The sequence below is a fragment of the Gymnogyps californianus genome, chromosome 3 (genome assembly GCF_018139145.2).
Source record: "Gymnogyps californianus isolate 813 chromosome 3, ASM1813914v2, whole genome shotgun sequence".
Taxonomy (NCBI): Eukaryota; Metazoa; Chordata; class Aves; order Accipitriformes; family Cathartidae; genus Gymnogyps; species Gymnogyps californianus.
The window spans coordinates 61118899-61142161 of record NC_059473.1 but is presented as its reverse complement, the minus strand read 5'-3'; the positions used below and the strand labels follow the sequence as shown (position 1 = coordinate 61142161).

The window sequence follows — 23263 nt, the reverse complement described above, 5'->3', positions numbered from 1 at the left end:
AAGTTGAGGTGCTGTTTTCAGAACAAAAAAAGAGAGACTCTTCTTGTCAGGGAAAACAGTCAGTGAAAGAAAATGTCCTACAGTCAGGAAACTGCTAATGAGGATGAAAAGTGAAGAGAGCACAATAATTCCCTTTCATCCTGAGATTCAAGAGGCTAAATTGTCCCTTGCAAATTTAGGTTGCAAATCTGACAAGATTTATATTTATCTAATGTCAAAAAGTATAAAGCAATACCTTCTTTCGTGAAATGTGTAAACCTATATTTGCTGTTTTCTTATAAATGGCTTTAATCAGCTTTGGGGATGCCTTTGAGTGTACCAGCCTTGTCTTGGAAAAAGTCTGCCCACTGAGGGCTGGTACAAAACGTGTAACTTGTATTCTATCAGAGCCTTAAGCAAAGTCTCCAGACTGGGTGGCTGAGATAGATAGAGCATAGCCTATCAAGGAGATGAAAGAGGGAGCCATATAGAGCACTTCAGCCTCAGTAGCATAATGCCACTAGCATTCAGGTGCCTCCAGCAATTTGCACGTGTGAAGTGTTTTTAAAAGAAAAAAATCCCAACATGAAAAAAATGGAATACTGCTATCTTTTCTTAACATTTGGTGATTTTTTACACTCAGTAATGGGCTGAAACATTTCTTTCCATCTGAAATTAACATTCTTTGGCCTCTAAAACATACCTGCGGAAAAGATGTTTGCTCCGGATCACAGCAGTGCTCCTAGTGGAAGTATTTGGTTTTTGATTTAACTTGTTGCAGTGACACATAGGACTTAACTGCACAAGGGAGCTACATGCACTGACTTTTTCAGCTTTGGCCTTGCAGACCCTTCTTAATAGAGCTGCTCTCTTCACGCCATGCTCAGATGCAGATATGAAAAAGCCACAAGCTTTTTGTCTTTTTGCAAGCTAAACTGCGGTCTTGTTTCACTTTTCATCCTCAAAGGGAGAAAAAAAGGGCTTTCTTTAGGATATATTCAATGAGTCCCTTCTCTTCCCCGAACGCTTTTGTGGCAGTAGGAAATAAGGCAGAAGTTCTTTGAATTTGGGCTGTGTTCCAATAGATTTTTACACAGTTTTGACCCTTCTAATTGCTTTTCCATTTTAATAATCTTTTCTGACTTTAATTTAGATACTAAATTATTTTCAAATAACACTCTCCTTATATATATAAACTGTCATATAAGGTTGGGACAGAGTGTAAAAAAACTCCTCCTTCCTTTTCCTATGAAGAATGGCAAGTTTTGTAGCATTTTATTCGTTTCTTTTTGCTAGTTAGTTTTGCTAGGGACAACAGTGACACTGTAGAATGGACACCATTATGTCTTAGTATTCGCTCACATCTACTCCACAGTGATATAGATCCAAACATTCTCATTTTTTCGTGTCCTTAAAAAAGGAAATAACACTGGCATTTATTCTCAGACAGTACTATGTGGCAATTACAGTTGGACAGAAAACTGGAAAAAAAATCCTCAGAATGTTCCTGCTTCATTTCCAGTTTTTTTTTTTAAGATGTTGTCTTTGTCATTATTTTTCTGACCAATTCTATTTATAACTGTAGTTTGCATGTCAAAACAGACCATAAAACCAAAAAGCAATATCTTGCCCTTGGTTTCACCCGTAGATGAGTAGCTACATTGACTCTTATGAACTTTTAATAACAAGAAGTGATGTCAGAAACTCCCCAGAATGTTGCACATTTCAGTATGAATACTTTTAAATTACGTTTTCCTAAATCTTACATCTTCTTAAAAAGAGTTGTCTATAAGCAACAGAACTAAAAAGTTTGAAAAGGGGAGATTTTTCCAGAGAAGGATATTTGAATTCCTGATATTGAATTATAAGGATCAGTATCAGGCTCTGTCTATCTGCTGATCCCAGCAGTTATAATACTTAAAGCACAATGTTTTGAAGAGCTATGGGAAGGAAGTGAGAGGAGTAATGACTACGGACTAAGTATACTCAGTAAACATGAACCCTAATGTCAGGGTTATAGCGGTATCGCCAAAGTGCTTTTGAGTTTTACTTGACTAATTACCAAGAAAGAGTGTTGTGCTCATGGAAGAGGTGTTTGCTATAACTGATGTCTCTTCCTCCTCTCTCATGTAGGACCTTCAGAGAACTGTTACACAATTAGACCCACAGAATACCAAGATCCTCACCTTTATCACTTACATAGGCTGTGGGATATCTGCTATATTTTCAGCTGCAACTCTTCTGACATATATTGCATTTGAGTAAGTATTAGTTCTGTGAAAAACATCACAGAGGAAGTACCTGTATGTGATGAATAAAATAAATTAGTTATATGGTGAGTGTGGTTTATTTGTCTAGGAAGAGAAATCTATGTTTAAAAAAAAAAAAACCTGCAAGATCATGGTCATAATATTGTAAGTGGAAATTTTTTTCAAGGGGTCATAAGTTCAGACTCTTTCCTCCTGTTTCCAATGTGTTGTGCTGCTCAGGCCTGGGAATAAGGCTAATGTGTTTCAAAATTTTCTCTTTTGGGAGTACAGTATCCTCTAGATTCTGAACAGCTATGTATTATTTTAAAATCTGCAACCAGGCTTTTTGTAAAACCAAAACAAAACTTGCCTGTGTAAGCATAATAAGTCCTAAGTATAAAAAGAGAAATTTCCCACTAGAACAATTACATTCTAGAGCCCTTCAGAAAGAAGTGGGAGGAGAAATAAAATGAAGATAAATTGTGAAGCGTTACAACTATTTCAAGCAGTCCTACTGAAACGTGAAAGTGACTCAAGGGAATGCAAAAGTTTTGAAGTGATACAGTTCTGTGAACAGTGAAAAGAGAAGATGAAGTCATGTCAACACAAGGGAACCATTCTGCCTGTAACAGGACAGGACAGAGTAGCTGCTAAAGAAGGATAGTTTGCTGGGGGGGGGCGCAGAAAAGGGGGGTTTTGAGTTCTAAATGTCTCCAATGATTGCTTTCCTATTGCATTACCTATGCTATAGTGTTCTGGTCCGAGATGGCAGAAGTTGTTGGCTTGCCCCTCAGTTCATACATTTCAAAGCATATCAGTTAAAACAGAAAATTGACTTGATCTTCAGTCTTCTTAAGATCCTATTAAAAAAAAAAAACAAAAAAACAACAAACGCAAAGAGAAACAACATGTACTGGACAATATATTCCAAAAATTAAGCAAAGATTTACACATAAAATGATCAGAGATGAGCTTTTGGTCAGCTGTATTTTCTTTTCATTTTCTTCGGTTTTCATTTAAAGTACAAAACATGTTGTAAAATATTTGATTTGAAAGGTTTTTCGTAGCAAATCAGTTGCTAAAACATTGTGGCAGTTCATTAGCTCATCAAGGACCCAAAGAAGTGGTAGCTTTCCCCACCACATACAGCAGAAGCCCTCAGTGATATCACACAGAAGTACACATCACTATGCCTTATTGCCACAAAAGCTTACAGCTAGGAGGAGATCCCTGTGCTTTTATTTACTGTGTAAACTGGTAAACCCAGCTGCTGTAAGTGGCTTGGGTGATTGAAGCCAATTAATCATATGCACCTGTATTTCTCTCATTAGGAAGTTGCGAAGAGATTATCCATCCAAAATCCTGATGAATTTGAGCACAGCCCTGCTCTTTCTTAACCTGATCTTCTTGCTTGATGGTTGGATTGCATCGTTTGATATAGATGGCCTCTGCATAGCTGTAGCTGCACTTTTGCACTTTTTTCTTCTGGTCACCTTTACATGGATGGGACTAGAAGCCGTTCATATGTACATTGCTCTAGTGAAAGTGTTCAACACATACATACGGCGATACATACTGAAGTTTTGCATCATTGGCTGGGGTGAGTTCAGTAGATGCAATATTTACATAGCATGTATTTTGAAATGATGCTATATAAAAGCTCTCTATCACAAATGCAGCGCAGAATCAAAATCAGTGTGGCATTTCCTTCCCCCCACCCTGTGGCAGTGCCGGCGTGCAGCCAGCCCTCTCTGTCGCCGAGTTCCCCTGTATAATTCTGTGCAAATACACCATAACTGGCACTCTCCGCCTGGAGCAGCTCACAGCCTGAGGAGGAGCGGAGAGACCAGACAAACTGGTCTTACTTTCCAGAGAGGCCAGAATGGGAGAGGGGAAATGTTAGTGTCATATCAGAAATGGAGAACCGTGGCACACAATGAGTTCAGAAACTCTTGCAGGTACTACAAAGCCTACGGGGATCTTTGCATTGACTTTCAAAAAACTTTCAATCCACCTTAAAGTTTCTTGCCAACAAGTACAAAGCCTGTGGCAGAATCAGAAACAACCAAGATTTCCTGAGCTTCAGCACAGTGTTTCAACCACAGAGAGATCCTGCCTGCCCTAAGCAGTGTACACAGTAGGACTGAAATGGAAAATGTAATACTGAAAAATAACCGCGAGGCTCAGGCAGCAAGGCTTTTATTCTTAATTTTTTTTCTATATCAGGAATCTGTGCCTTCTGCCTGAATGCACATATTGTGTTTGAAATAATACAACACAATACAAAACCATTAACCTCATGGCTAGAGCACTGACCTCAGTCCAGCTGATAATTGATGTCTTTCCATTGGCAACTAGCATCCTCTTTGGCAACCTCAGCAGAGGACAAGGACTGAGTGGTCGGAAAAGCAAATTAACCTCTTCCCCTTTGAGTCTGTTTTGTCATAGCAAGGATAAGACATGTAAATAAGGCATGTCAGGAAACGTATATTTCTTTTGTGTGAGCTGTACCTCTGCACAGAGTTCTCTTCCGCATAGTTGTCTGTTTTCCCAAAATACTCCCTTTACCTTATCATTAAAAAATATAGTTTGCTTCTTTTTGGGGGGGACACATTTAAGTAAAGGATATGTAATGCTGTAGAAAAAGAGAAGACATTTACAGTTGAGAGAAGCAGTGAAGAAATTACAGGTTCAAGTTAATGTTCCTCAGTTCCCCAGCCTAATCAAGTGACATTAGCATCTCTGAAAAAAAATCCCTCAAAAAAATCCCAATACCATCCCTCCATTAGATCTTATTTTTGTAATAGTTTGTTAATCTTCTTCTCACTGTATTATGAGAGCCTGTGTGCAATTGCAAATTAAACTTTGGGTAATTAAGGGAGATTACTTTTCATATTGCATACTAAAATAACATTTTCTACCTTACAGAATATTATGACGCTTATTCATTAATGCCCATTAAGTGCTTTGAAAGTTTTATACATTTGTACTGTTTGAAAAATTGTTTCCTTCTACTTCTCTATGCAGTTTTCTGACATAGAACTACCTTGGGATACTCTGTACTAAAGCAATAGAAATGGAGACATCAATAAGTCAACTTTGCATGGTAATTTTAAAGGTTTAGGAGATTTGAAAGCAAGCTGCAAGTTTTCTTGTGTTACAGGTTTACCAGCTCTGGTGATAGCAATTGTTTTAGCAAGTGCTAATACAAATGCAAGTCATGTTTACGGCAAAGAGTTATACGGCAAAGATGCTAATGGGCAAGGAGGAGACGACTTGTGAGTATTTCTTTTAATCTTTTACAATTTAGCATTTACAGTCTGCAAAAAAAATCAGCATCGGTCAGATTGCTTTGGAAAAGTCAGAGGTGCATTAAACAAGCAAAGTGGGCAAAATAGTCTTCTAAATTATTTGAATCTGAAGTGTGAAGAAGGCTATAAGAAAAATTGGAGGGAAATCTGCATTACCCAATGCCAGGTACAAACACTCCTCTGGCAAAAGAATAATTCATAAGCTTTGTCATGAAAATAAAATAAAAATGCCTGTTTGGTTTATCTTAAATGAAAGCTATATCTTCTAGTTAAGAGCAAAGAATGAAGTAGTATAAAAATAGTCTCCTTTGTAAATAAACCAGCCTTTTGTCAATGTAGTTCAATAGCTTTCTGTGTTCATGTCCAGATAATAATCTCCAAATGCCAAAATTTTTATATGACTGTTACCTCATTTTCTGTTCCTTGCTTGGCAAAGCTTCATCATGATAAATAAAAATGTCATTCTGTATTTTTATTATAGTATCATGCTAAACATTCCGGCCATTTGCTGCTAGAGCAATAAGCTAGATCTCTCACATGGCTGACTGTCAAATGGCTACCTCAAAGGACTACCCGTCCTGCTTCTTCTCCAGAGATGTATGAGTTCTCCTTTAGCTCAAGTGGCAGAAACTTGAGATTTTAACACTGAAGATCCAAGTTTGCCCATGCTGTTACTAAAGCGTCCTATGCTTCTGTCGTGGTTTAACCCCAGCCGGCAGCTAAGCACCACGCAGCCGCTCTGTCACTGCCCCCCCACCCCTGGGATGGGGGAGAGAATCAGGGAAAAAAAAACTCGTGAGTTGAGATAAAGACAGTTTAATAGGACAGAAAGGAATGAAAAACAATGATAATAATAATAATATGACAATAGCAATACTAAAAGAATTAAACTATACAAAGCAAGTGGTGCACAATGCAATTGCTCACCACTCGTTGACCGATGCCCAGTTAGTTCCCGAGCCGCGATCCCCCCTCCCAGTTAACTCCCACCAGTTTATATACTGGGCATGATGTCATATGGTATGGAATAGCTCTTTGGCCAATTTGGGTCAGCTGTCCTGATGGTGTCCCCTCCCAGCTTCTTGTGCCCCTCCAACCTTCTTGCTGGCTGGGCATAAGAAGCTGAGAAATCCTTGACTTAGTATAAACACTACTTAGCAACAACTAAAAACATCATTGTGTTATCAACATTGTTTTCCTACTAAATCCAACACACAGCACTATACCAGCTAGTAGGAAGAAAATTAACTCTGTCCTAGCCGAAACCAGGACAGCTTCACACAGATGAAAGTGGTGAAGCTACTCATACTGAGTCTAAACTTTCCATGATGGGATTGCAGTTCCCACAGCTGGTATCTGAGATCAGATTTCCTTTTTAATTAGTTTTAACTAAAATGTGGCACAACCCTCAGATTTCTGACATGATAATACTGTGGACCATAGTCACTTAAGATGCCACTGGGCTTCATCCTATTTAGAAACAGAAAATGGGCAAAGGTTTCATTTTAAAGTATAGCTCTGCATCAGTGGTATTAGACATAGACTGATTTTCCTTGTAGTTGTATATGTAATTGGCGGATAGTTTGCATTATCTGAAAATGATCATATTTTTGTATTTTTTTACAGCTGCTGGATCAAGAATGAAGTTGTCTTTTATGTGACTTGTGCTGGCTACTTTGGAATCATGTTTCTGATGAACGTTGCCATGTTTGTTGTGGTGATGGTGCAGATCTGTGGGAGGAATGGAAAAAGAACTAATCGGAGCCTGAAGGAAGAGATCCTGAGGAACCTCCGTAGTGTGGTCAGCCTGACCTTCCTCCTGGGCATGACATGGGGCTTTGCCTTTTTTGCCTGGGGTCCCTTAACTCTTCCTTTCCTGTATCTCTTCTCAATTTTCAATTCATTGCAAGGTAAGCTGAATTTCTGTTCTGTGAACAAACAATATTTGGGCTGTTACTGTTCTGGGACATATTATGTCCAGTGATTTGACTAGGGAACGCAGATCCAAGCTCTCTAGGTTTTTCCTTGATACTAAACCATCATTAGTTTCCCCTTATGTGGAATAATGATACCAACTACACATGGGTTGAATATCTTAGTTAAATTAATTAATGTTTCAAGGTCTTTTCCATAAAATGCACTGTATTATGAATAGTGCTATTCCTAGCTAACAGTCTGCAGTGATCTCTGTTGAGATAGATGCTGTATGACCTTCAACATTTCCTTTCACTGATTATAACAAATATAGGAAGCCTCTTCCCTTAATTTATTCCTGTAGGGAATCTGTAAAGCTCATAACTATTTTATTAAGGCATGAGCAGCTCATAAAACAAAATTCAGTCCTGTTTCAGTGTGGAGAGATAGCACAGAGATATGAGATATTCTTTGGTTCTTTAAGGAAAATCCAGCGACTGTTATAGTCAGCTTATTTTTGTTTCCTTTACTGAAGTTCTGAATATTTTACTTTTCCAATGTAGTTCATCTTCTGAAAAAATGCTGCAAATTGTAATCAAATGGTTATAAATTACAGAATTATATAGCTGACATTTAGAAGAATTTCAGCTCAGAGCTGAAATTTGCCTATGTACCAAATGACATAAGAATCTCCACCTCCGCTTGCCCTACCCACTAATAAAGAACAACTAAAAACATACCAAAAAGAAAAACCCAAGAAGGTCATTGGAAGGGCATGTGTTATACCGCACACATATTGATTTAAAAAATAATTTTGCCTGAAAAAAAACCATAACAAAAACAAACCCAAGAATGTCATTGGAGAAGCATGTGTTATGCCACACAAATATTGAGATAAAAAATAAATTTTCCCAGGGTCAGCAAAATATCTTCCCTTTATGGAAAAAGTACTTAATGTTACGCTGGGTGGATTTTATCTGTTGCAGTTGAGATGTATTTACTGCACTGAAAGATTTATTGAGCTTTCGTGGAAGAAGAATAATGTTGTGGGTTTTGGTTTGGTTCAGTTTCAACCTAAAATGCTAGGCAAAATGGCAAAAATTGTTTGGATGTGGTGTTCTTACTAAAGACTTTCTTTCCAAAGGACTGATTCTGATACTCCCCTAGCAGCATAATGAAGTATTTGCTGCAGTGTGTCTGTGTCAGAAATTCAGAAGGGCCTAGAGAGATTAGAAGTATGGGAAGAACATGAAAAAAGATTAAAACTCTGAAAAGCATGCCAAGGATCAAATTGAACAAGTTCTCTGTAACCAGAATTTCCAGTGCAATCAATTAAGCTTGTATGTGCAGAGTGCACACAAGGTTGACCACTGCTTAAGTCTCTGTGGGGTAATAGCACTGTTCAATGGAAAACGAATACTTGGAAGGCAGTTAAGTCAGAAGATGAAACTGAAAAACCTGAGGAGTAAATGCAAAAAGAAGAGTGATGAGCTTTTCATGGATTGTGGTAGCAGTGATGTCACAGTATATGCTCAGGCATGTCATATCAAGCACAGGAAGATAACAATCCCATATCTGAAAATGCTTATTGCTGTGTCAGAAAGAGCTAGGCAAAGCTAAAGAAACAAGGAAGAGGATGTTTAAAATCACATATAACTGGTGCAGTGCACGTGTAGCAGTAAGGGGATGGAATGGAGCAAAGAAAAAATGAGGATTTGTATCAGGAAGCATTTCCTAGCAGCAAAAAGCAGTTCAGTATGGCAAGTCTTTCATCAGTATTAGCGTGAGCTTAATTATCGAGGCCTCAGTATGTTTATTCTCTCTCTCAAGTTTTTGAAAACTGCACAAGTATTTTAAGCTATACCAGCAGCCTCCATCAACAGTTTTCTGTGCACTGGCAGTGAAAAAGTAAATTGCAGCAACTACTGGTGTTACTGTACTTTGCTATTTCATCTACGTAGGAAATGATTTTTCTCTTTGACGCTCAGAGTAAAAAATCTGGGAACATCTCTTTTTTGGCTGCTCATTTTATATATATGCCTGGGCAAGCCAAATACTTTCAAGTCAGAGCCAAGCTAGAGCCAAGCCTAGGGTCTGATTTGGCTCTGGGAAACAAAACCAAAGCTGTATTACTAAAGCACATTGTAAACTTAATGAATAATGAAATACAGAGAAAAAAATTTCAGAGACCAAGCCCAGACAGGGCAAAGGCAAAGTACTTAATGCAATACATTCGTTTTGTATTACTATAGACATACACATTTTCTTTTTTAACCATTCAGAATGTTCCAAACGTTCACCACAATTTAATTAAGCATCAATTCAGTAAGTTTGTAGCTGTGCAGAAGTCCTAAGAGGCACTTCGGGCCACAAACAACCGCATATCTCTAAGCCTGTAAGAGCTGCTAGTGATTGCATTGGAATTACTCTGTGCTTAAAACAAATCACACAGAGAATTATTTTACTAAACACAAACACAGTAACCATAATGCAACAGAGCTTGCATATGGGATGCATTAAGGTATGTTTACCTTTCTTAAATTGTGCTTTTTCTTTTTTTTCCTCATCAGCTCTTGAAAAATTTTGCAAAAAATGTGTTTCATGACACAACCTTTACCTAAAGTTAACTGATCCCAGTGGTCTCAGCCTGGCCTGATGGCTACAAGCAAATACAAGTCCAGTTCAATGACATGCATTCATGCAAAATTAGACCTCAGCACTTTGGAAGAGAGAGGATAATTTTATGCTCCAGAGCATTTTTTTCCAAGCTATACCCTGCCATTGTGCTCTACTAGCTGAAACATAGTAGGCATTAGTATACGGAACTATTCATGATGATCATAAAGGAACAATTTTAGAGGATGGCACTTAACCACATTTGCCCACATTATGCAGCATTTATTCATGTTTAAGATATAATCGTGAGGGATTTGGCAGTAACATTTTGCCATCAGGTGTTCAGCCCTCAGGTTGGCTTTCTCCCAGAGAATAAGAGTAAAACAAGAACAGGCCAAGCTGGAGAACGACGGAAGATTCCACAGCCAGTGCCTGCCTGGGAAGAGCCAGGAGCGTATGAGATTTCCAGCTTCTATATTTAGCTCCAAAATATCTCTGTAGAATGATGAAATCATACCATACGCCCAGTTAAGACCTTCTTTACCACATGGTAGATGCTTATCTTCTGTCTTGAAAATAACGATTATACAATTGCATGAGAAAAAAGAACTCTACAAAAACATTCTTAAACACATTTATTGTGATTGCATGCACAAACCAGGTAATTTTCTTCAGAAGTAAGTAGCTGGACACCTAATTAGTACTTGTGAACATATTCTTACCATTTTCATAATCATTTCAAGTACGTGCATGTGATGCACATAAATCCAAGTGTGCTTTTTCAGGGCACTCTTTAGTGCCAATTACAAGACTTCTGGTTTCAAAAGAACACAGCCCACAGTTCTGTGGATATGGAACAGGAGGAGATAAAATATCTCCTTGCTAATACAATAGTGTCTGTATTTACTTTGCAATCTGGCTCTTGCAGTCATGTTGGGTGCAAAATATTAATTTGATTCAAAGACAAAACCTTTTAATTATTTTCCTTTAAGCCAAAAAAAATAATTAAAAGATCCATACTGAGCTGGATCTAAATGAACAGTGTCAACAAAAAGGGTCCTGTTCTCTCTTCTGATATCCTAGACACTTACATAGCAGCTAGAGGATGGGAAAGCTTTAATTTCTTTCCATACCTCTTAAATGAGCCATAGATGACAATAACAAAATTTAAGGTTATTTTCCTTTGCTTGTACTTCATAATCTTTTGTTAGCAGACTTTAGTTAATCTGTTTATCTATTTATGCTTCATTTTCTGTTTATTTGCTTTTGTCACAGGTTTGTTTATATTTGTATTCCATTGTGCTATGAAAGAAAATGTGCAGAAACAATGGAGGAGACATCTCTGTTGTGGCAGATTCCGACTGGCAGATAATTCAGGTAAAAGCAATTCACAGCTCCTCTCCTTAGGTGCTGCAGTAGTCCATAAAAGTCCAGGTGAACAGCTTGCTATGTTATTTTTTAATATAATACAATGTAAGCCAGAGATTGTGGAAAAATATATTAATCATAGGCTGTCACTTCACTACTAACAATTGCCAAGGGACTTTTCAGATATCACTTCATAAAAATTCTCAAGTCTTCTCTTTCAGTTTTCCACTGAAGGCAGCTGGTAAATTTTGTAGTGCTATAAGCATGGTTTTGGAAAGCCCTTTGGACCCTGAAAAAAAAAAAATTAAATAAAGATCCAGAGATTCAAACTCTGTCATTCAAAAGCCGATCTTATTCCTTTTCTCCTACATTACAATATGTTGACCGAATTGTGAGGACTGTTAGGTTGACGTAAGAGCAATTCTTAAAAGGCAGACAGAAATACTCTGACTTCTTTTGCTTTTATCCTTGCCTTTTCGAACTGTCCTGTCCTTCACCATATAATTCAGAGAGACCATTTGAGACTGAAAAACATAGGAAATTCCTTTAGCAGAAGCCCGATTAGGTTCCAGAATTGAAGTTCATCTTTATCTGCAACTCTCAGCAACTCTCAGAGAGAAAGGGGAGCAGTTGGTTTGGACACTTAAAAGTGCGACACTTGGGACACTGCTTTTACAGTCTCCTGCACCTTTGGCCATCTCAGATGGCATTAGACTCTTGTGTTTAGGCAACTGGATCTTGCTTTTCTGTGTGGTGTGATGATTTTGGACCATATAATTCTTGCTCATGTGGTTCTTGCTCAATGACCAGGGTTGAAATCTACAGTTGATGTAAGGTGGCATAAGCTCATTGCCTAGTAAGGTAAGGCAGTCTATCCTGGATAATAACAGTGCTCCAAATACCCTTGTGTCCTTTCTCTCTTGGCATCCAAGGTTTGTTTCAAGGTTTTAATTAACTGCTTTGCCATCAAGACTTTTGCTTTGTCTTGCTCTGTTTTGTTTAGGGAGTGCGTTCTCGTTGTACACTATAAAACATTTATGCTTTCACTTTGTAGTAAGAAAACCTGATTCGTGATTTCAAAGAGTTAATACAAATTAGGAAAAGCAGAGTCATTCTGATCAGGCATCCAGATTGTTTCATGTGTTCAGTTTCCGTGTGGTTCATGCTGTAACTCCTGAACTGGAAAACACAGATGGATCAAATTATTTCCAGATTTTTATGCTGCTGTTGGGCAGCTTGTGGGTATGATAGAAATAAAAACCTGAAAGATTTGAGTACTTCAGTGGTATAGTTAATGTGCTGTCATTACGCCTAGCATTAACCAGTCCATCCCCACTGGCTGGTTTTATTCTCCATGAACCTGACACGGTTTTCAGGCAGAACAGTGAAATATAAGCCAAATGTGAGCTTGCATACCTATCTGATTAAAGCGTACTTTAGGGCATGCTATGATAAAGCAAAGAAACAAACAAACCAAAGCCTTGCAACACTGCCATAGCTAGACCAGAGAAATAGTAACCTATACCCTATAGCAATGATTTAGGATAAAATATTTGTCTTGATCAAGGCTAAAGTGGCCCATGTGTCTTTGGTTTGGACTTCTCTTCCATTTTGTGAATTTCGTGGCAATACAGTGAATAACAGCAGCAAGACTAAAGTGTGAAACTACCTGTACCTACCTGCAAGTATATGATACAAAAGTAGTTAGATGCGTTTATTCTACTGGTATTGGGACACTTGTGATGAGTTTTTCAGTGTCAGTTTTCCTCAATAAGTTTATTGGTATTAGTTCTTTAATTTAATTTTGGAAGCTGTTCCAGTATAAGAGCCTATCATGTTAATGGTTCAGACAAAACTCTTCAAATGTGAACTAGTGAATAACGATTGTTATTCATTGTTATTAATAGTGCACCAATGTGCTAAATCCTATAACAATAAGTGCAAATCCGCTAGTATGTAGTTTCTGCCTCAGCAGATCAAGCCCTCAAACGATAAGACCACTGTAAATGCTCCTATCCATCCCTTTCCTATCTATCCCTTTGGTTTTCTCTCTTCAGGTCATGAAACTTCGGCATCTGTACACTGCTACAGAGCTTCACTGCTCCCCTGCATCCTGGAAAGCTGGGTCTTACTTACAGTTCTGCCATCCAGCCAAATAATTGTTAGAGTGTTAGAGCCACCAATTTTAACTACTGTAGTAAGCAGCAAAGTAAATCAAGTTGGAATAATTCATGTATTTCTTAAGAACCAAAGAGGCTACCTAACAGGAAAAGGATAGGCTGTTTGTTATAAGCAACGTTAAGAAATGCATCTGATACTTGAAATGTTCATAATTAACTAAATAGGCATTTAGTACCTATGGTAATTATTTATGTAAAACTTTTCAATCATTTTTAGATTGGAGCAAAACAGCAACCAATATTATAAAGAAGAGTTCTGATAATCTTGGGAAATCCTTATCCTCTAGTTCCATCGGCTCCAATTCAACCTACTTAACTGCCAAATCAAAATCTACAACGAATACATATTGCAAACGAAACAGCCATACAGGTGAGTTCTTGCACTGTAACAGTGCATCTGTGAATATGTAGTTTCATGTTAAAGGTGCAGGAGGGATTTCTACCCAAAGGTTAATGTGAGAAAATTTCACCAATTTGTATAGTTTCAGTATTTTTAAAATATATGTTACTGTTTAATGAGAATCTTAACCTAATATACAATACATCCAATATGTAGTTCTCATCTCGGTATGTTCCCATACTAAACAAAGTAGGCATGACGAAAGCAAATCTTGCTTTTTCTATATCACTTTCACCTTTTTGGCTAAAAGAAGGTAAGTCTTATTATCCCATTGCAAACACAGGGTAGCCAAAGCACAGAGAGATGACGTTCATCACCCAAGGTAACGTGAAAGCTAGCGGCACAGCTGGAAATAGGAATCAAGTCTTCTGAGTCCAAGTCCACAGCTGATTCACTTGGTCAAACTCCTTCCATTTAACTGTAACACATTTATGGGTAAAGTGACAAATGGAGGCTACTTGGAAATGGATACTGTGTTCCCAGAGTATGCATTGTCTTTCCCTTCTGCAAATAGCATGCCATATCTACTACTTATTTATTTAGATGTCAATGGTATATGTAACAAAAGGCATCATCTGTATTCCACTCATGCTGCAAAAATGTGCTCATTTTAAGTACACTTTAAAGGAGCAAAGAAAGAGAGGAACCAGAATGATTTGCAAGTCTGCTTATGTCTGAGAGAATATTTCAGAAAATCACTTAAATAGTTCAGATTTTTTTTTACTGGGTTTTTGTGAAGTCGTGGTTTTGTCCTGTGTAAAGTCACATAACATTATCACAGAATCCTCTTCTAAAACATAGTGGAAATAAAATCTGTGCACATATTTAACCCAAAGATGTGTTTACTTGCTTTAAAATATTTGTTAGAAGTAATGTTTAGATATGAAATATATGATTTTACTGGAAGGAAAGTTACATTGTTTCTTAAGTATAAATTATTTTCAGAAGTCCCCAATGTCTCATTTATGATGGTACAGTCTCCTTTCTTGATATGTGGCATAGTTTCCAGGAAATACTTTCCTTTTTTTATTGATGATCATTACCTGGTTCAGTTAGGCACACAATTTTTGTCTAGAAATCCACTTTTTACATATTTTCTCACTAACCAATATTCAGTGCATCCATTAGCATGAGGGGCTGTGCATCAGGTGTTTTAAGAGTGTAAATCTTTTTTGGTTATCGAGAAAGTACATGAAGTACATTTGCTTTGAATACAGTAAAAATGAGCGGTGCCATAGAAATTCCCCAGTGTACCTGAGCTTGCTCTCAGGACTGCCATTCACAGCTGTGCTGGGACCACACAGCTGGTGCCTGCCTCACCAGGGTGCCTGTCCCTGCTGCCATCTCAGGTTTGATGTGCCATGCACCCAGCTGCCCTGAGCAAGCTGTCTTGAGCTCTCTCTCCTGTGAAGGGACGCTTCTGTCAGCAGTCTTCCACGAACAGTGTCTATAATGTCCACCGATCACAGTGCTACTATTAATTTAATAGTAGAGGAGGAGAGCATCGTGCCCTTTCCGCTGCAGAGCATTCTCCATTCTGCAGATAGAGAATTCCCATTTGTACTCGTGGCAGATCAACCTTTAGAACCTTGGTATTGGGATTAATGATAAAAATATGCTTAAATGTTTTGTTGGACTCAGGGCTTTTTATCAGTCTGACAATTAGAGAGACTTAGTGCTGGAGTTTTTGCAATGTGTTCTTGAAGCAAAACAATAAAACAGTTCCAGATAAGAAATAAGTTAAAAGAAACTTGCAGTTAGGAACATGCTCATGTACTTTCTTCAAAAGTGGTGAGCTTAATCCCATGCATAAATTATTTCCTAAAAGGGATGGCAGTTGGTAATGTAATCATAGTTGGTAATGTGATGGTTTATTGGACATTAAGGGAATACCACAGTTTTCTCTATATTTTTAAAATTTTAATACATTTTGCTTTGACCTCTGAAAATACACATTTTATTGCGATACTCTAAAGGAATTTTTGCTAACATTAGGTTTCTAAATATGGACATATCTCCTCACGTGTTAAAATAATAGAAAATAACATTAAGATTCTGATTTTTAATACAGCTAAACTTCTCAGTTTGATGTCTTAGCTAAGTTGCAGGCAAATAATGTAATAGCTACATGTCTTGGCAACTCTTGTTGATATGGTTATAATGTGCTCCCTGGAATTGACACAAGCATTCATGTGTTTGTGGTATAGATAATGTCTTCTAAGGCCCTTTCCTCATCAGTGGTGGAGCATTACAGGTAAAGTGAGAATTGCTTTTGTTGAATGCATGGTTTGAACAGGGTGGAGGGATGCCACTTGCATGATGTCCTCATTGACACAAAGGACTTTGCTAATCAGAAGCGCTGCTTGTTTCTCACTATTCCATCTTGTGCCATTGATGCTGAATCAAAGGATAAGTGTGCTTCAAACTCTGGGTGTCTGCACTCTGCATGGGGCATGAAGCATTTGGAAGGTACCATTTTAGAAAACAGACCATGTCCTGACATTAATGCCTGTGTACAGTAGTCTGGGGAAAGGAGAATAAGTTGAAACACCCATACACAACACATATATTAAAGAGCAAAAACAATCTGATTGAGTCCTAGAAAATTTTTTAGTATTTTTAAAAGTTATTACAGGAATTTTAAGATACTGTATTTCTATTTGGTCTATGGCCATTATGGAATTAGTCTTCTAGCCATTGTTTTTTCATATCCAGTCACACCCAAAACAACTCTGAATGACAAACTATATATGCCTGAAAGCCGTGCTGTGAACTGCTGGTTGAATGCAGGATGCACCGATTGGGACCGAATATTGGGTGGACCCTACGGGGTGGATGAAAGAAATCACTTCAGCATCTTGTGGCCCTGCTGTCTACGAGTCTGAAACAAACTTGTTGTAGATAGTACTTAAATACCATATGTAACACTTCCGTGAATTAGAAGTTAAGATTATTTCTGCAGAGAATTCGGTGGTACAACTCCCATTTACTTCAGTGATACAGGATTTTAACCATGTACTTAGGTGTGAAGCCTGTTGAGCTAAAAAAAAAAAGAGGGCCCTGCTGGTTTCAAAGGCCTTTCATAATTCCTGTGCATACAAATTTCATGAGGAAATGGCTGGTATTTAACAATGTAATGATGCCTTGTGAAAAAAAGTGTACATATTTGCAAGGAATTTCGAAAACTTTCCCTAAAGACTGAGAATTAACTTTTCATCTTTGTAATAAGATATTCAATATGTAGAAAAACTTCAAAATGTAGTACCATTGGCTAGTAAATACATACATTTGAAAGGCACACAGTACTCAGCAGTTTGCTGTTGGACATGGAGTTATTTGCTGCAATTAATGGACATTCTTGCGTGCTTTGAAGAAATCATCCTGATATGCCTGAACATGCCTGTTTCTTTTTTCATGAGTGAAACTGTTTTGATTTCTCAGTCTGCAATCCATTTCTCCTTTGCAACACTTTATACTCTTTTATGGCTTCATATCATGACTTCTGCACGGGCGGGTTACTTTTCCGTTTATTTTTAGTTAATTTATAAGAAAAAAGTTTTGTATGAAATCATAGTTTAAGTAATATGCTAGATCCTCAAATGATCCTTTACCAAGAAATTGTTGAAGGTGATTTCACCAAGGTCTTGTAAACAGCTATCAAAAATGTCCCTTGTAGAAAGCATTGCTTCACAGGATACTCCATCTTATTGTCGGCTTGCTATGGTCCAAACATTGCCTGGGTTAAGAGAATTAATTCCGGCTTTATTCACTACAGTGGAAGAGATAAGAAAGCTCATTAGAACAATGTACTTGAGAGAATGAGATACAGGCTCTCTCCTTCTCATTGCTCACTACGTGAGCTCTACCTACTGACCGTTCTCCGAACAGCAATAGTGTTAGCCGCTGAAGCAGAGTTTCCCACCCCGGCTGGGAATTGCCTTGCTCCTTTTTCTCTTCAGCTCCACCCTTGGCTCATAGCACGTGAACTCTGAAGGGATGCGAGTTTTCTGCATCTTTTCCTCCCCACAGTTGTTCAGTCAGTACCCTCCGCATTATGGAAAAAACAAAGTGACACTAGGCAAGCAAAAAATTTCGGCCAGTTTTGGCTCTGGTTATCTGCTTTAAGATGCAAGTCATCTTCTACTAAATTCTGCACAGAGTACGTTATTTCTGTGCATAGCTTAAAACCTCCACTGTTGAAATAATTAAATCCGTTCACTGTCATTTTCCACTACTTTATTATGTGGAGATGTTATTTACCAGATGTTATGGAGGTCACCCCTATTCCAGTGCTATTGAAATGTTTTTAGTTTGTAAGATTCAAAGCATCAACAGTAAATTAATATATTAAAAGGTTGTAGGAGTCAGTTACACTTTAGGCAAAAGAATAGTGGATAATTTCAGGAGAGACCTGAGAGGTCTGCCCACAAAACCAGGCATCTCAAAAGAATTTAGAAGAAGCAATGCCAAGCCAAAAAGTTGTTTGCTGGCTTTTAGGGCAGTAATTTCATTCAGCAGTAGTGGCAATTGAAGGCATATCTTTGTGGGAGTGACACACCTCTTAAACTGTGAGTTTGCTTAAGAAGCCCTAACCTCTTGTTGTTGCTTTTTCCTCTTCCTAGAGAATGTTTTTCTTGACAAGCCATCTTCAAAATTTGCCCAAGAGGATGGAGAACAGACATCAATCATCCCTGTCCACCAGGTTATTGACAAGGTCAAGGGATACTGCAATCCTCACTCTGACAACTTCTATAAAAATATCATCATGTCTGACACATTTAGTCACAGCACAAAGTTCTAACTGGGCTTCTGAATCTTTTTAAGCCAAAGGAAGACAAAAAGTCTGCCTGGAATTGAGAATACTGGATGTTGTAGAATGTGACCTGTTTAGTTATTTTTTCCCAGTTTATAATGTTCTCCTGTTAACAGCTTCTACTTGAGGACTGATTTCTCTACCATTTTACTGTTGTGGAAAAAGACAATTTTCCACCATGGTATTGAGCTGTTTTTCAATGTGTGCCAGCCAACATGATGCCTGGACAGCTAATTGTAATCCTATGTAAATATTTTTTGAGACTGAAGAGCCACAAGCCTAACTAAATTATATAGTCCAAACAGAAGCAAGTCTTGACTCCTGGAGAAAATAGCAGACATGTCACGCAGTACAGGCAAGCTTATTGAACAGTTTACTGATGGTCTTTTTCTTTTGAAAAATATGGATTTCCCCTACGACACTTGTTAGATTCTTGCTTCTCGACTGTCTAGTGCTGTCTGTTCTTTATTCGTGAGTAGAACCCTAACAACAGTGTTCAAGGGTTATTTTAAACCATTTTTGACTAAAAAGACCTAATCATGCAAATCTTGCTTACCAAAACAGTATGTGCTGTAAATTCAGGCTATTTTGTATCCATGTACATAGAAACACACTTATTACATAGATGTGCTGGCTGAGAAGGGCATGCAGGTTGCTAGTAACCCTTGCAAATTTTAAGCCCATTGATATGTATGGAAACACAGTCCTACGTATCATTTGCATCTGTGCAGAATAAGTACACAGGTAAATCCAAAGTCTAAACAAAGTCACGTTTCAACATTTATTGATTGGTATGTATGAAACGCGGCATCTCCCATCACAATTCTATGTTTAATGTTCTTTTTCACTAAACAAAGTAGAAGACATTCAACTATATATAGATGTATAAATATATACCTAGATCTCTCTCCACACATATTTTTATAATAATGCACACAGTAAATATGACAGAGGAAACCAGAATGTGTACCACAGACAATCTTAGAACAATGAACGGTGCTAAAACTTTTTAAGTATTTAACTACAAGATGAATACTTTGTAAACCCAGTCTCTGTACTTCAGATATACTGCATGTATAGATAACTCCATCAGATGGCATTGCAACATTAGAATAACCTGGAATACATTTACCAGTAATAAATAAATAACGTCTTTCTGGGCACATAACGTTATCAGTATCAGTATCCCTCTCCTGCCCCCCCGTTGGTTGACTTAATTGAGGTTGTTGGAGGCACAGAGTTTAAACAGTGTCCAGGCAACATTAGGGAATTTCGCATTGCTATCCTGTGTGCATAACGACACGGAGTTGTGTGTGTGTGCAGAGAACAGACAAGAGCATAGAATGCTTACTTGTTTTAATCTCTATAAATGTGTGACACATCAGCATGTGGCCATGACTGCCAAAAGTGCATCTTTCCTCACGAAGCATGTATCGTCCTATGACAGGTTTTATAAAAATTATAACTGCACGTGTCGCTGAAGGCATGGGCCAAAACATCGAAGGTATTTTCAAATACTGTTTTCAGAGGAGAATGTCTCCTAATGGAAATTTTCATTTTAAAAAAGGCGCTTTTTTAAACCAAAATATTTTTAGCCAAATATTTAATTAATTGTATTTAGAAGGTGACCAGGAAGTTGCGCTGAGATTTTTCAGTTGCCGAGCAGGTGGATGTTCAGTGATTAGGGATGTGGATTTGTGCCTTTCTTTGCTCTTTGCACGCGCTTTTGCGTGCAGAGATCATTTAATGCTGTGACTGCACAAATGGCGTATTTTCCCTGGCTGCAAGCACCTGGTGGAAGGAGGATGTCCTGACGGTATTCTGTCCAGAAACACTGCTGTCGCTACACGGACCTTAACGAAACCTCAGTCTCGTAACTGCAAATACTTACGTGGTGGTATGAATGAAAGTCAACCCGATTCACTTAAAATGTAATTATTAACAGGGATGAGTGTTGTCAGATATCTTTGATAAGGAAAATAATTTAGGGAGAGATTATGTACAAGCATTTACTGAACTTATATTTTATCATCCCACTTGCTTAACTACTGTAGATAATAGTGTTCACATAGCAGCTTACTGTGAGATTTCTACCTGATTAAGGCGTTCAGAAATCAAGAGAAGGAAAACCAAACATTCCTGAAAAAATGAGGAATCAATAAAACATAATAGATTAGTAAAATATAAATAAAAAGCAAACACAGTATCCTGACTGAAGCTGAGCTGTAACCTAACTATCAGTTTAATGTACAGCTACCTATATTTTTGCTGAATTAAGATTTTTTTCTTTTTTTTACTACCATGTAGTAATCTTAAACTGTCTGTGTCAGTTACATGCTCTTGAATGCTCTCAACTCTACAATGTAAAGCTTCTACTTTGTAGTTGACATGCTGTAACCTCCCTTGTATATATTTATTTATTTGTGAGGTTAAATATGTCAAATATATTTAGCTTTATAATGACTGTTCTTGTTACTTTAAAACTAAGCTTCTGCTTCATCATAGAAGAAGAGAGAAAGAATAATTTTATATATGTTTTTTTCCAAACATCTTGTGAAACAATTTACTGTAGTTCTATCTTTTACAAGTATGAGGAAACATGTCAGTGTAATTTGTAATACTAGTCAGTGGAATATAGTGTAACAGGTTTGAAGATGGACTAAAGTGGAAAGAAACATTTTCAAGTAAACAGTCTTGATGTTAGTGTTCCAAATAATTAAAGTCTTTTAATAGTGAATGGTTGATTTTATTTTTTTTTTAGTGTTTAATGGCAAAAATTACTCAGTGGAATTCTGGAAAATAATCTTGTGTTTATTAAGTATGTGAGACAGGTACATGCCTAGCCAAAATGTTGGAAATAAATGTGCAAGACTAACTCTGTCTCATCAGAGGAATGCATTTTGCAGAATATGCTTTTCCGTTTCGTGATTTACTCAGTGCCACATCCCGTGAATGATCTGAAAGTTATGCAAGTTCATTTATTTATGGTAGCAGTCATGTCATAGAAATGAAAGGAAAATCAAGGCAACGGGCAATATGCTGGGATGATCTTTTAGAAGTAATACAAATGAATAATCCAAAACTCAGGAGTTATTTCTATTCATATGTTTCTTTCCAGCTGAATGTAGTCCCTCATTATCAATAACTTGATTCAACTTGTAATCATACTTTTACTGATCACTATTGAGATATTTTAGTCAGCCAATCACTTCATTAACACACAGTAATATATAAACATTGAATGTAACACACTAATGGCCTACCTTTAAATGTTTACCTTTAAAGAACAGGGAAACCTGCTGAAATGTGTCAGATCGGCTCCCCTGTATTTAAGTCTCGTCACAGAAAATGCACAGAATACGAAGATTTAGTGGTAATATTTTTTAGAAAGCAATCAAAAAAACCCCATGTGATAAGTGGCATTTATTAATGAGGATGCTGGGTGTGCCTGTGGACGGTCTGTCCATGTGTGTCTGTGGACAGTGAACACTACCCTCGAGCTTTATGCCTTGAACAGTGTGGGAGGACCCTCTGAGGGAAGGAGTCCAGTTTTTTTTTCCAAGTAGGATCTTGGCAGATGCCAAACTTGTACGGAGTGATTTGCAGCGTTTGGGGGTGGATTTATTTTTCTCCTCGTTTCATCACTTTTTAAATATCAAGAACAATTTTATTTTAATCCTCTACTGTTAACAGCTTCCTACTGTAACCCATTGAGTTACATAAAATGCCACTTCATTTTATTACTTTTGAAAGGCTGATCTATAATCAGACACATCTATGTAACCACAGGGACAGCTACCGAGTTACAGGGCAGCAGTGTGTCATTCATGGAGCCATTATAAAAAGTTGTTATGCATTTATTATATATAAAGACGTAAAACCATATATGGGTCAGCAAATTAGGCAAAGGGCTTAGAAGTTCATGTCAGGGAAACCAGTCATGCAAACCAGTCTGTGGAGCAGCCGTTTCATGCCCAGTGCTCCAGCTGCTGCTATGCTAAGGAGGCTTTCCCCTTCACCCTCGCTTAGCCCGTCTTTGGTTACTCGGTCCATTTAATTTTCAGATCTCCTGGCCCCATCGTGGCACTCCCATCCTCAGGACAGTCATTTGCTGCAGTGCTAGGAAAGGGAAAGGAGAAAGACAGAAGAGAAAGGGAAACTGAAAGGGAAAGAAGGGGAAGGGAAAGGCTAGCTGGCAAGGCCTGCTGCATCTTCTTACACTTTCTACATGATTTCTTGCCCCTTCCCCAGGATACGTCACCCTGTCCAGCGATGGAGGCAGGCCATTGGAGTAGGTGAAACACACCACCATGGCTGTTTGTGCACCTTAATTTGTGCAATTAAAACTAATATTTTTGACCCTCCAGCTTTATGCTGAAGATCTACCATGGTTCTTCAAGGCAGCAACTCCAGTATTTCCATGCTTGGAGACT

General features: G+C 37.8%; 1 protein-coding gene across 1 annotated transcript in view; it reads left to right on the top strand.

The window, feature by feature from the left end:
• The window catches only part of ADGRG6 (adhesion G protein-coupled receptor G6), a 115424-nt gene extending 93724 nt beyond the window's left edge, over positions 1-21700 (top strand). Inside the window, 7 exon segments of the mRNA XM_050894553.1 lie at positions 2113-2240; positions 3560-3828; positions 5392-5506; positions 7166-7449; positions 11345-11446; positions 13835-13987; positions 18640-21700. Coding sequence (XP_050750510.1) covers positions 2113-2240; positions 3560-3828; positions 5392-5506; positions 7166-7449; positions 11345-11446; positions 13835-13987; positions 18640-18818 — 1230 coding nt within the window. The 3' untranslated portion in view covers positions 18819-21700.
• The last annotated feature ends 1563 nt before the right edge of the window (positions 21701-23263 follow it).